Genomic DNA, 14706 nt, shown 5'->3' with positions numbered 1-14706 from the left:
CAAACACCAGACTGAAAGATGGAGAGAAGAAGACAGACCAGTGATGGACTTGGGGGTCTTGGAGGAGAAAAGGTGGTCATTGCCTGGGGTTTCTTTTCTACCTCATATGTCCCAGCTTTAAGCTGCAGGAGCCAGCAACTCAGAAACACCAAACGTGCAGACACAAAAGTGAAACAAAACATAATTCTGCTCTCTTCCACCAAAATACCAGCCTAACAAGACAGAAAATTCTAGACCAAAAGTACTCTAGCCAACATCACAGAAAAACCATGACCCCTTCTGTACCTTTGCTAACAAAGACCAAGTAGGGAGTTAGCCTTCTGTCCTTACCAGGCTGTAAAGAGGCAATTTGACAACCCTGTCTTCTGCTCTCCGTGCTAGAATGGTAGCAGAAAAGGCTAAGTAAGCAGCCAGGAGTTCAGTCCCCACTAAACGGTAATAAATAACCTCCCTGCATCTCCATCCCAGACCCATCTGGTGTCAGCAGAGATGGGAACTACCCCCAGCCCACAGTAATGAGGCACCCTTCCCCTTCTTTGCAGGCGTCTTCCCAAAGGAGGCCTAGTAGAAAGCTAGGACTACTGACCATTGATCAGTAGCAATGAGGCCCCTCCTCACCCTGCAGTATGCCAGCAAGGTCAGAGGGGAACCATAGCCAGCTCAGCAAGCACTGCCATCTAGGGAGATTTAAGTGGAGTCCTAAGGGGAGTGAGAAGGCTTCTCTTCTGGATGTTAGTGAAGCCCAAATGGGGAAACTGGAATTCTACCTCCCCCTGGAAATAAGGAGGTTGGCCTCTCCCTCCCCATGCTGGAGCAAGGTCAGAGAAAGCCAGCTAAAAATAGGTTTAAACAAGATTTGCAGTTAAAACACATTATCCCAAATGTTCAGACTTCCATCAATAATCACCTGTCATACCAAGAACCACATAGATCTCAGAATGAAAAGAAACAGCCAATAGATGTCATCAACAAGATAATAGAAATACTAGAATTATCTGACAAATATGTTAAAACAGCCTTCATAAAAATACTTACATAGTTACAAGCACACATGAAAAAATACTAAGTCTCAGCAAAGAAGTAGAAGATATAAATGAGAAGCAAATGGAAATTATAGGACTAAGTATTTGAAAGTTAAAGAATTTAAAAATAAATAACTTCTGGATTGATAGTAAGATCAATAACAGAATGTAGAGGACAGAGGACGTAATCTGTGAACTTAAAGATAGAACAATATAAATAACCTTCTGTGAACACTGGGAGAAAATAGATTGCAAGGGGAAAAAAAGAACAGTCTCAAGGCACTGTGAGACTATAAAAAAAGATTTAACATTTGTGTCATTGGAGTTTCCAAAAGAAAGAAGAAAGCAAGAAAGTACTCAAATATGGCTGAAAACTTCTCCAATTGGCAAAATGCCCATATCTGCAGATTAAACAAGCTGAGCAAACTCCAGGATAATTCACACCAACATATCATGGCCAAATTTCTGAAAATATCTTTTGTTTTTTAAGAAAGAAAAAAACCAGGAATGCCCATTCTCACTACTCTTATTAAATACATTGTTAGAAGTTTTCACCCCTGTTTTTGGACAAACAAGCAAACAAAAAGGATATAGAAGCCTTGCAAACCAGAAAGGAAGATACAAAATGACCACAAAAGATTGATCACATGATTGTATACATAGAAAACTCTGAGGAATTTACACATAAATTTCTAGCATTAGTTCAGTAAGGTTTTAGAATGTAAGAAAAATATGTAATGTCAATTGTCTTCCTATATACTAGCAATGCGTGCATAGATGCTAAAACTTAAAAATGCAGCATCATTTGCAATGCCCAAAATTTAATGAAATACATAGCTTTAACTCTAACAAAATATATGGGGAAATTATGCTGAAAATATATGGGAAGATTATGCTGAAAACTACAAAGCAGTGACAAAAGAAATCAAAGATCAAAACAAATGGAGAAACATGTTGTATGCGTAGATTGGAAGACCTGGTTACCAGCTCGTTGAGTTCTTTCTCCTGTCAGGCATCTGAACAAGTCCAGAAAGGACACATGATCAAGGTTCAAGTAGCAGAGAGTTTTATCCACTGCCAACGGATGGAGAAAGGAACTCATCCTCTAAAGATCTTCTCCCTCAACTGGGAGAGGGGGGGGCTTATATGGGGCAAAACAGAGAAGGGAAAGAGGTTAAAGAGTCCACATTAGCAAGATTTCAGAGAAATAGGAGAGAGTTACAGAAACTACATTCACACACCTTTTTCTTCCAACTTTGGTCTTGACTAACTGTCAAGGCACTGGTGGACATGCTTGTTCTATGGTATGAAGCTATGGCTTAACCCTTGACTTCTCCCCCAATCTTGATCTCAGTCATTCTCACCTGTTTTCCTATGGTTTAGTCTGAAAAAAAAAAAAAAAGATAAATAGTAACAGAACAAGGACAAATAGAGCAAGGAAGAATGTGTGGCCACCAGATCCAAAGAAAGTCAATACAGCAATGGTGTTCATTCCCCTCAAATTGATTCAAAGTCTTAGTATAATTCCTCCCAAAACCTCAGTATTTTTTTAATAAATTATACAAGATTTCTCTGAAATTAACATGTAAAGGCAAAGGAATGAGGATAGGCAAAACTTCTTTTAAAAAAGAGTAAGGTGGGAGAGGTCAGTCTACTCTAATTTTACAGATAGCTAAATAATCAAGACTGTGTGGTGAAAGTGGAAGGAGAGACATATAGTTCAGTGGAGCACAACAGAAAACCCAGAAATGACCCTTATAAATAAGCCCATTTTTTTATAAAGATACAAAACAATTTAATGAAGGAAAGGGAGCCTTTTCAACAAAGAATGTGGAATGATTGCACATTTGTAAATGAAAAAAACAAGCCTATGTCTCACACCTTCTGTAAAAGTTAACTCAAAATGTATTGCAGAAGTCACTGTAAAACAAAGAGCTATAACACTTCTACAAAACACACACAGGAGTAAGCCTTTGAGATTGGCCTTGGCAAAGAATTCTTAGATTCCAAATGTATGATACATAAAAGAGAAAATGATAAATTGAATTTCATCAAAATTAAGAACATTTGTTCTGTGAAAGCACATTTGAAGATGAGAAGGAAGACAAGTTACAGAGTGGGAGAGAAAATATTTGCAAACCCATATCTGACAAAGATCTAGTATCTAGAATACATAAAGAACTCTTAAACCCCACAGTGAAAAAAAAAATTCCAATTAGAAAATGTGCAAAGGACATTGAGAGGCATCTCACCAGAAAGATACACAGATAGAAGACAGGCACTAATGATGTTTGGTGTCATTAACCATCAGGGAAATGCAAACTAAAACCACAGTAAGCTGTCACTACATACCTATCAGAATGTCCAAAATAAAAACTATGGACAACATTGAATGCTGTTGATGATGTGGAGAAACTAGATCACCCATGTTTTACTGGTTGGAATTTAACATGGTGTAACTATCCTGGAAAAGTCTGGCATTTCCCCCCCAAAAAAATTAAGACTGCAAGTACCCAGAAATTGCACTCCTTGGCATTTTTTCCCCAGAGAAATGAATAGTTCACACAAAACCCTGTACATGAATGCATGTTTCAGCATTACTTATAATAACCAAGAGCTGGAAACAACCCATAAAGTCCTTCAATAGGTGAATAGTTTAAACTATGGTACATCCATACCATGGAATACTACTGTGCAATCAAAAGGAATTAAATATTGTAGGGGCAGCAACCTGGGTGAATATGAGAATTATTCTGAATGAAAAAAAATAAAGTCAGTCCCCAAAAAGTTGTTTACAGTATCCTTTTATGGATGTAACTTTCTTGAAATGACAAATGTAATAGAAGTAGAGAACATATTAGTGCTTGCCAGGCCAGGCATTAAGGTAGATTGGGGAGTGCTTGTGGATTTCAAAGAGGCAGGGGGGGACCTCCCTAAATGGCCTAGGGGTTAAGTCAAAGCATTGTCACTGCTATGGCCTAGGTTCAATCCCTGGCCAGGGAGCAAACCCACATGGCACAGCAGACCTCTCCTATCTCATCCCCTGCTCCCCTCAGCAGTGTATTTCAGTGAATCGGCTGTTCTTCTCCCCACTCTGTCTCTGGTGAATCCTTTCACCCCCCTCTCCCACATACCTCTGGCCTCTACCCCAGTTCTTTTATGCCCAAAAAAATGAATGAATGAATAAAAATATCAAAGGGCCAATGGGAGGAATATTTGTAGTGGTGGAAAAGTTATGTATCTGGGTTATCCATGTGTATATCATGGTTGTGTGATTTTTACTTTAGTTATCACGATGCTACCATGGGGAAATCTGTTCAAAAGGGTACAGAGGAACTCAGTCTCTGTACTTACTTACTTGATCTCAAGTAAGTTTTAAAAACCCTGCAAACCGTAGTGTACCAACCCTAGCTTAAGTGATTTGGCCACTGCCTACCTCTCCCAACTTACTTCATCTACCTAGTTTTTCCCTCTCTTACTAACTTCAACCACATGACCCTCCACTGTTCTGTTCCAAGGGCAGGCCAACACTGTTCCTCCTTCAGGTATTTCATGCTTGCAGTTCTTTCTTGGCTAACTACTTCCACTTGTATTCACCCAGGCAATATCTGCCCTTTCATTCCATCCCCATTTGTTTTTTTTTTTTTTTCTAATTAACCTTTTATTTATTTTTATTTTTTTAATATATTTCTTACATCATTTTCATTTTTGCACAATGCATTTTCATCTTGGTTATATTCCCCATACAATTGCAATCCCTCCTTTCCCTGCCCCTCCCCCATTTGTTTTTGTCACATCACACTTTCCTTTCTTCATTATGCATTTTATCTCTGAAATACTCATTTTCTTAGTTTGCATGTTTATCCCTTGTCTCCTCTCTGGAATGTAAGCTCCATGAAAACAGGGGCTTGACCTGTTTACTATGCATTTCCAGCACCCAGTCACTAGTTGGCCCTGAGTAGAGGCCCCGCATGGAGCGGGGATAATGCAGGCTCAGTTCCAGACCATTGCAATACAGCAAAGTTCGCAAAAAGCAAGTCACATGACCTTTGGGTGTCCAGTGCATATGAAAGTGATGTTTATACAGTACTGTAGTCGGCAAAGTGCAGTAGCTTTACATGGAAAACCACTGCATGTGCCTTAATTGAATGTGACAGAGACCCCTTAGGAACACATGTGGTTGGAAAAATGGCACTGACACAGGGTCACTGCAGACCCTCGATCTGCAAAAAGTGCAGCATCTGCAAAGTACACTCGAGCAAAGTACAATGGAATGGGGTGTGTCTGTGAGCATTTGATAAATATTTGTTAAACGATCCACTGAAGGACTTCTACAGGTGAGACATTAAAAAGAAGCTAATAGGTTCAATTAGTTTTCTTTGGGGGACTTGAGTTCATTAACCACTTTCATTTATCTATCTGTGTAATCTGTCATTACATTGAGTGTCTGTTGTGTGCTAGGTTCTGAGACAGGTGCTGTTGGTGTGTTTTCTCCTGGAGTCTCTAGAAATGCCTTCAAAGGAGACACTATCATTCCCATTTTACAAATGGGAATTCTGAGGAATAACTGAGGTTCTCTCTGAGGAGGAGTACTTGCCTGGATTAGGAGTCACAACACCTGTCTGGAATATAGACCTGACTTCAGTCCCCATATTCTTGGCCCCAGGCTGTCTCCCCCACTGAAAGAAAGGAATTTGAGCCTCCATTAGGTTCAAGGACATGCCCAATGTCACAAGGACAGTGAGTGGTGGTGCCTGGGAAGGAGTTGGAATCTTCACCTTTCACGTGCACCAGGAAGTCTCCCTGTTGCTGCGGTGACCTCGCTTTCCTCTAAGATTTCCCTGTCCAAGACCTGCCAACTCCAGTATTTCCCAGACTTATGTTGGCCATTTTCATTTTCTCCCTCCAATTACACTGTGCTCTTTCATATTTGCTCTGTAACTCTTGTCTGTCTGACACACACATATATTTCTTATTTCTCAAACTAGGTCATAATCCCCTTAAAAATACCTGTAAGAACAGCTACCATTTGCTGATCCCTGTGCTAAGCACTTGATAAATTTATCCCACTATACTAGTTATCTCTCTCTGCTTAAGAAATTATATCTAAGCCCAACCACATGAAAACAAACAACATGAGGGTCAGAAATTCTGGAGTGGCTACGCTGTGTAGTTGTCATGATGTTAGCAGGGGCTCAGTCATCTGGACTGGCTTCTTAGGAGCTGGGAGATTCATTTCCAGGCTCACATATGTGCTGTTGGCATGCTCAGCCTCACTGGCTGTTGGCCAGAGGTTTCAGTTCCTTGCCACCTGAAAGTCTCCGTAGGGCTGCTCGCAACACAGAGAAAGTGACAGGAGACAGAGAAGCCTCAGGCTCTCACCCCTTAGTGTGGGAAGCTTCATGTCATCACTTCTACCACAGGCTGCTATGACGTGGTGCAATGTGGGCAGAGAATACACAGGGTGCGAACACCTGGAGGTGGCGGGGATCCCTGGAAGCATCTCTGATGCTGGATCCCACTGTTCGCCACTCCCAGTTATCATACCAGCTGGACTGGGGTTAGCTCAACCATCAGCGGTTAAACAGCTATAGATTTATCAGTGAACATGTCCTTTCTATCTTTTTTTTTGAAAATTTATTTATTTATACAAGAACCGGGGTACAGGCCAGATGCACAGGAGGGTGAGAGGATTCACCAGAGACAGAGTGGGGAACAGAACAGGCAGACTAATGAAATACACTGCTGAGGGGAGCAGCGGTCAAGACAGGAGAGGTCTGCCGTGCCATGTGGGATTCTCGCCGGCTGGCTGGGATTGAACCCGTTCTGCAGAGGCTGCGGACAGCGTCACAGTGTAGTGCTCAACTGCCTGTGCCACCAGGAGACCCCTGTCCTCTCTATCTGAGAAACTCATCTTGGCTCTCAGGGTGCTAAGTCACCTCCAACTTGTCTTGTTAAGTTTCCCCCTCTGTCTCCTTGATACTCCAGGTTCCTAAACATGGAATAAATATCCCCGCCTACTCCATCATTCTTGAGAGTTTACAACCCTGTAAAGTCTCCATACAGATGTTATTTTGGTCATTCCTCCTACTAATCCTACTAATGTGTTTATCAAATTAACCCAGATGCAGTGGAGGTATTTTCCATTGCACCCTAACAAATATAACTTTCTTAGGTTCAAGGCAGTAGGACTGGGATATGTTGTGGGGACCAATTACCAGTGTATGACACTAGCCAGCAGCTTTGCTATAAGGACTAAGGCAAAGTGCTTGGATTGTGCCTGGACACATGGTCCCTTACAGAACAAAAGTAGTAAGGAGTCAGAAGCAAATGGAAAGAATTTCGAGTAATACCTGGCCCAGGTATCTCCATTACCTTTTGAGAAGGTCAGCCATGCTTTCTGGTGCTTATCTCTGAGCTTTTGCAGATGGACAGGCAGACTGAGCCTCCAGGACCAGTGGATGCTCCATATGACCCAGTGACCCGGTGCCATCCTGTCTGACATTGAATGTTCAGGGGACTCCTCTGAACTTGTATTAATATGTACAGCACTTCACTCACATGGAAAATTGATTTTTCTTTTTAAGCACAAAATGTAGCCAGTTTTATAACCTTTCTGCAACTTGACAAAGGCCATTTATAATCCAGTTTCTCCATCACCCTTCCTGGCGCTGGTCTCAAATGTCTTGAAGAACTATCTCATGCATTTGTAATTATGAATTCTTCTTAGGCAAAATTTCATTTCCAAGAGGAGTGACCTTTTTTTGGTATTGTGGCTTTTGCAAATTAATTTTTGCATGTGTGTATTGTTATTGATGTTGTTCGGGATGATGGCTTGGGGAGGGAGCTGGGAGCCAGGCAAGAGCAAGAGGACACAGCAGGGGGCATTTTAATCAGTGGTGTCCGATGATGGATGAGCAGGGCTGGGCCCTGGGTGTTAATCTCAGTGGACAGGAAGTGCAGCAGAATGGCTGAAATTAAAACCTTATTTTCGCTCCTGAATGCAAGAGAGTGGAAACCCCTACTCCATCTGCCGGACTGGAGAAGATGAACTTGGGCTCATTAAATGATAGCAAAGACACTTAAATTGCTGGTTGCCCCACTAGTGTATGTGCTTCCACTCTAAGCACTTAGATGCCAGGCAGCTTGGGAGGTTGGAGTTGTTGGGGTATTTGAGGAGGATAGCTTGTGTGGTAGGTCACCTCCAGAAGGAGGAAGTAAATGTGTCAGGGTAGAGAATTTGAAGTCACCTGTAGAGGACCTTGACTGTCGGCCTAAGGAAGATTCAAGTTGTTGGCATTTATAATGCATTTATTTATTTTTTTTAACATGGAGACTGATCATTTGGAAATACCAGTCTGGTGGCCATTAGGAGGGAGGTGTAGAGAAGACCATGTTGGAGATGAGTAGACTGCTTTGGAGGCCTTAACAGTCTCCTCTTGTGAGTAGTAGGGAAACACATCTAGGGCTGCAGGCACAGGGATGCAGAGTTGGAGACAGAGTCAAGGAAGAAGAGAATCAGTTTATGGAGTTTTCAAGCCAAATCCTGAAGTAAGGTGCACACATCCATGAACCAATTAAAGTTCTACAGCAAATGCATGGGTGAATGACTATGCCCACTTCACAGATATAAACAGGTGATGCTCAGAGAGGCCAATAAATGTATCCTAGATCTCACAGTGTGAGGGCAAGAAATAGACTTAAACTCATATTGACAAGAGCTCTTTATGATATCTCACTACCTCCCTTAGTGACCTTTATAGCTGCAGAGTCTGTTGGGCAATTATAATAAATACGAAAATGTGCTGCTGATCCCGGCAATGTGGACAGTAATAGCAGCTAACACCTGCTGCATGGCTGTGCTCTGTGCACAGCATGCATGCCACCTGGCTGGCACTTTCTCCCTTCATTCTCATGAATGTACAAGCAGATCCATTTTCCAGGTGGCCACATTGGGGTTCAGAGAGCTAAAGGGACTTGTCCAAGGTCATACAGCTATCATAAGTCAAACTAGGCTTTTCTTTTTTAAAATATATATGTATTTATGCATACAATAACTAGGGTGTAAGCCAGAGATGTGGGGGGAAGGGCATTCAACAAGTGACAGAGTGGGAAGCAGAACAGGCAAATCTACTGAAATACACTGCTGACGGGAGTAGCAGGTGAGGCAGGAGAGGTCTGCTGCGCCATGTGGGTATCTGGCTGGCTGGCTGGCTGAGAGATCGAACTCATGCTGCAGTGGCCAGCAACATCTTGGTAGTGTTCTCCTTAACCCCTGCACCACCAGGGAGGCCCCAAGCTAGGCTTTTCAACCTATTTCTATGGTACAAGACACAGGTCCCTTTCCAGGGGGTGGGCGGTGAGGGTGTGGGCACTGAGCACCTCCTCAGGCATAACCACCCCTGCTCTCTGTCCGATCAGTGCCCTGAGGAACTGAGGCCCATGAAGGATGGCTCCGGCTGCTACGACCACTCCAAAGGCATCGACTGCTCGGACGGCTTCAACGGGGGCTGCGAGCAGCTGTGTTTGCAGCAGACCCTGCCTTTGCCCTACGATGCCACCTCCAGTACCATCTTCATGTTCTGCGGGTGAGTCTGTCCCTGAGGCCCGGCCACTCCCTTCAGGGCTGGGGGTTGGGGCGCAGGGGGGCAGGAAATAAAAGGTCAAGAGCTACAGTCTGGCCAACCTGGACCTGACCTTCAACAAAATGGCCTTTCTGCCTCTGCTTTTCCAGCCCAGGAGGCAAAAAAAAAAAAAAAAAAAAAGGCAAGAGTATATAACCTTTAGTTGGGTGAAGAAAAATAAATAACTGATGAATAATTCTGGTAAGCAGAGTCCATGCTCAGACTGCATCCTAGGCATGGGATTTTTTTCTGTTGTATTTCCTGCCCCATCTTCATCTCCTCCCCTGCTGGCATCCCCCTCCCCTGCAGCCCTGGTTACTTTAGCTTAGAGGCAAAAGCAGGCACCTTGAAAGTGTCACTAAGAAAGCAGTAGGTGTGGTGCTTAAGAGGACAGGCTCAGCGCAGGGTTTCCAGGCTGTTCCTGCAGGAATTTCACAGTCAGTGTGGAGGAATAGAAAGTGTTTCCCTTCTTCCCTTCTAGATTCTTTGACTGATCTGATAATGAAATTGACATAAGACAGGCTAACAGGAGAAAAATAAAGTTAATTACACATGTACAGTAGCCTCATAACAACAAAATTTAAAGACAGGCATTGAGCTGACGCCATCCTGAGCTAAGGAGAAGGGAGTAGGGGTCTGGGGCTCACGGGGAGGACGGCCATTCACAGGAAGAGGAGCAGAGCAGATGTTTGCCATGTCATGCAGATAGCATTTCTTTTTTTTAAGATTTATTTATATATGCATAGAAGAACTGGAGTGTAGGCCAGAGGTACAGGGGGTTGAGAGGATTCACCAGAGACAGTGGGGAGCAGAACAAGCAGATCTACGGAGATACACTGCTAAGGGGAGCAGCGGGGAGACAGGAGAGGTCTTCTGTGCCATGTGGGTAGCTCTCTGGCCGGGGATCACTGCAAATAGCTTCACAGTGCTGTGTGTAACCCCTTATGCCACCAGGGAGGCCCAGATGAGCATTTCTTATGTAAACATTGTCTCTGGAAATAGCTGTCTTCCTGGTATAAGAAGTTAAGGGAGAGGGTAGAAGTTTTTCCTGAGTCTGCTGGTTCTTGATTGGCTTCAGCTCAAAACAATCCTCATGTCCCCCTCAATTGCTTAGTCTTTTGGTGTGTAAAGAGTGTTGATGGCGTTGGGGGTGATGGGGAAGTGGTGGGGAGCATAAGGAAGAAAACACACAAGCTTTTCAAAGTTCTCACTCATGCTAAGAACTCCACTGAGGATTCCAATGAGTTTGAGACTGAAAGAGGGGGCAGGTGGGGACCAGCTTGCTGGGTGGCCTGGGGTGAGTGACGTTCCCTCTCTGGGCTGCAGCTCGGCCAGCTGGGAGATGAGGTCTCTGGAAGATGTTTTACCTTCTTCCAATTGAGCTTGTCTCCCACGTTGAGACCTGCGGTGGGATTCATTCTGCCCCCATCACCTGTACCTGAGAGTCTGGGCCTCAGGGATCCCTCAGGAATGGCCGCAGTTCTTTTCATTCCCTGCCTGATGGTTAAAACGTTCACGTAAGAAAATCGGCTCATCATGCAATTTGTCTTGTGACATTCTGTGACTCGGAAAAATAACCATGTGCTCATGCAAGAAATCTGCCATTGGCGTATGCTCAGTGCTTTACTAAGACAGAAAAGCAGATTAAGACCTTAGGACCACCTTTTCAGTCCCACATATTGCCAAGAAGGGGGTGGGGAGTATGTGTGGGTTCACTCTCAGCTTGGCACGAGATGAATTGTGCCTGTGTGGTTCTGGTTTGTAAAGTCCAGTTTTCCTTCCAGGGTGTATTTCCAGGTCTCCCTCCCTGGCCCAGTTACACCTGGGGCTGCAGGTACCTGTCAAGATAGTGTAGGGGCAGCTCACTGGAGGCCCTCGATATGTATCGGTAAAATAAATAAGAAATAAATTAGTGTATGTAGACCTGAATTTATAGTGGTCTCCCCTCAGCTTAAGTGACTGCAGGGCAGTGTTGAGTAAATTATGCATGGGCTGAGATCTGAGGCTTGAATACAGAATCAGTTGTGTTCTCCTCATTGTTATTTTTCTCCCTGTGTACTTGGGGTGTGGGGGGCAGAAAGGGGGGTTGTCCTTCTGTTGCAATAACAACAGCAAGTAATAGCCACAGCAAGGGCAGTGATGCATTCTGACTTGGAGACTGTCCAGCCGTCGTAGCCCCCAGCAGTGGTCCAGGGCACCAGTGCACTTGGGTACATGCCCCCGATTTCCCTTGAACTCCCGCTTCGACCACAGGCAAGCCTTTCTGGCCCTCTGACTTCCAGTTTCCTCATTTCTAAAATGTTAATAATCTACTGGATATGATGTCCATTGGGAGGAGTGTAAAGTCCCTAATGCTCATCACCCCTTTAAGGTCAAGTGATATTCCCAGGATCAGAGTTAGCAATGTAGCTCACCCCTCTTTGCCTTGTGACCCTGAGTAAGTTACCTGCTATCTCCTTGCCTCAGTTTCCTCATCTGTACGATAGGGATATTGACAGTATTTCTCTTCAGATTTATTTTTATTTATGCATACAAAAACTGGGGTACAGGCCAGAGGTGCGAGGGATGAAAAAATTCACCAGAGAGAGTGGGGAACAGAACAGGCAGATCTATTGAATGAAATACACTGCTGAGGGGAGCAGCGGGCGAGACAGGAAAGGTTTCCTGCACCATGTGGGTCACCTCCTTGGCCAGGGATCCAAATTGTGCTGCAGCAGCTGTGAATAGCTTCACGGTGCTGATGCTTAACTCCTTGTACCACCAGAGAAACCCTCTATACAGTTGTTAGGAGGACTAAAGTCATCCCGTTAATTACATCATCATATATGTTAATATTTGTAAAGTGCTTCAGAACAGCACCCTGAACAAGGCCAGGGCTTTATGTTTTTGTTAATTAAAATGCCTAACTTGGGGGATTCTGATGACAGTAGCTCCCTCTCATTTGCTCAATGACTGAGGTGATCAGCCTCTTCGCTGGTGGGTCCATGAGATGGGAAGAACTCACCTTCTCTCCAGAGAGGGCTTCTGAGAGTCTTAAATAAAATTGAGTGGGTCAGAGTACATTGTGGACCTCAGAAGTCCATCCAAATGCTGATGAGCAGAACAAGAAAGAAAATAAAATCCAGATCTTCCCAAACCCAATCCACTGCTGTTTCAACACACTTTGAAAATTGCCTATTAAGGGTGCAAATGAGAAGTTATCCTCACTTGTTAGAAACAAGATAAACAATACCCTGAAAGCCATTAGCAGGTGCTTGTGAGAAAGTTGGTGGAGAGAAGTGGGTAGCCACTGAATTAAACCAGGAAAACAAATCCTTGCTCAAGGGGACCTTCTCCACTTGCTCAAAGCTCTGTGACTTTTCTAAGGATTTTCTGGGTGGGCACCAATTTAATAAACTAGTTGCCAGCCAGATCATCATAACCTTACCATTTATTCAGCACTTCCTACCGATCCTGACTCTGCTCATTGTTTTGTGTACATGAACCTGTGGATTTCTGGTAACAACCCTCAAGGGAGGTTCTATTATCATCCCCATTTACTGTCCAGAAAACCAGGCACAGAGTAGTTCAGTGACTTGCTCAGGGTCACACAGCTGGTAAGTGTGGACCTCAGCATTCAAACCCAGGCCATGGGACTCCACCTGTCAATCAAGGATGTCTCTCTTGGCCATGGGATCTTGGGCAAGTCACTAACTGAACTGTTTTTGTTTTTTTTTTTTTTTTTTCATGTAGTCTCAGTTGTGATTGGAGCACCATTTGAAGATGAAATGAAATTATATATGCACAGGGCTGACACACTGAAATGCCCAGTGAATGGTCATTATAATGAGCCTAATGGGTTTATCACCATCTCCTTTAATCATTAATTGTGTGTCTTGTTACTCCTGTGTCTCCAGCACCTAGGACAGTGCCTGGCACATAGTAGGTGCTCAGTTAATAATTGTTGCATGAAGTTCTTTAATTTACATGGCTAAGAAAGCTGTACCCAGTTTGAACTTTCCAGCTGTGTTTCCAGCATCAGGAGTTCTAACATTTTCCTTCTGCCTGTCCTTTCCTCCTTCCCTGTACACCCCAGCCCCCAATTAGTCCATGATCCTTTAGCTTGCACAGCTTTGTTTCACATTTAAGTCTCCCTGTAGGCATCACCTTCTCCAGGAAGTCTTCTCCGAGCCCCTCAGGGTAGAGGAGTAAGATGTGCAGTTACCTAGGAACTGGATAATATAATAATATCTCATCCTTTCAAGTGGATTCTATTTCAATATTGGCTCAATATTTATGAAGTAGGGTATGGCATGCATAAAAAGACTATTTTCCTTGTCTTACTTTAGTTTGTACCTTTTCATTTCTACCCACAGGGCCTTCTTTTATCTTTAGTGTCAAATTCTAATCTATCCTAGTGGATTTTTGACACCTCTTGCAGACTGAACTTCTGCCTAACTGCCCTGATTGGCAGCCCCGAGTTTAGGCCAAGATCCACCCACCAAACTGAGTAAAGAACTTCTTCTCTGGGGTGACACCACCCCCCACCATCCCCAGAATCAGAGTTACCACTTCTCCCTGCTCTGCTGACTTACTGCTGCCCTTTCTGCTCACACCGTGAACTCCTCATGAGCAGAGACTGGGTCCTAGTTTCCCCATGTTCCTGTTGTTATTCCCCATGGCTTGGCCCACGTCTTCTTCAAAATCTTTATTGTTAAATCCAGAAATTCAGCTACTAAATACTTGTTGCACCTGCTCTGTGTCTAATCTTTTGTGGGATGCTAAGAATTTGAAGAAACATTGAGGACCAGTCCTGACCCAGCAGGACTAGTGGGAACACTGAACACAGTGACTGAGCCTCTCTTGGTTCTGATTGATGTTAATAGAGCACAGGTAGCCATAGATAGGAGAGAAACCAGAGAATTTGAGGTGTGCCACGGTCATGGGCTACAAAAGCTGAAGAACTTGGAATGAATCTTAAAGGTGAGCAAGAATTGCCTCCCATGAAGACCTTGGCAAGTTACCTAGCAACCAAGTTTGTTTCATTTGTGTGCCTGCGATGTATACTGTGCATGCTTCCA

The 14706-nt window shown here is 43.7% G+C and overlaps 1 protein-coding gene across 3 annotated transcripts in view; it reads left to right on the top strand.

Moving 5' to 3' along the window:
* ASTN2 (astrotactin 2) overlaps positions 1-14706 on the top strand; it is an 834050-nt gene that overhangs the window by 509572 nt on the left and 309772 nt on the right. For all 3 annotated transcript variants that reach the window (XM_054689531.1, XM_054689530.1, XM_037494593.2), the window contains one exon: positions 9444-9610. In XM_054689531.1, coding sequence (XP_054545506.1) covers positions 9444-9610 — 167 coding nt within the window. The remainder of the gene's footprint in view (positions 1-9443; positions 9611-14706) is intronic.

The sequence above is a fragment of the Talpa occidentalis genome, unplaced genomic scaffold (assembly GCF_014898055.3).
Source record: "Talpa occidentalis isolate TD23 unplaced genomic scaffold, MPIMG_talOcc4v2.1 talOcc4.7, whole genome shotgun sequence".
Taxonomy (NCBI): domain Eukaryota; kingdom Metazoa; phylum Chordata; class Mammalia; order Eulipotyphla; family Talpidae; genus Talpa; species Talpa occidentalis.
The sequence above is the reverse complement of the archived record's forward strand: the minus strand, read 5'-3'. Positions and strand labels throughout refer to the sequence as shown.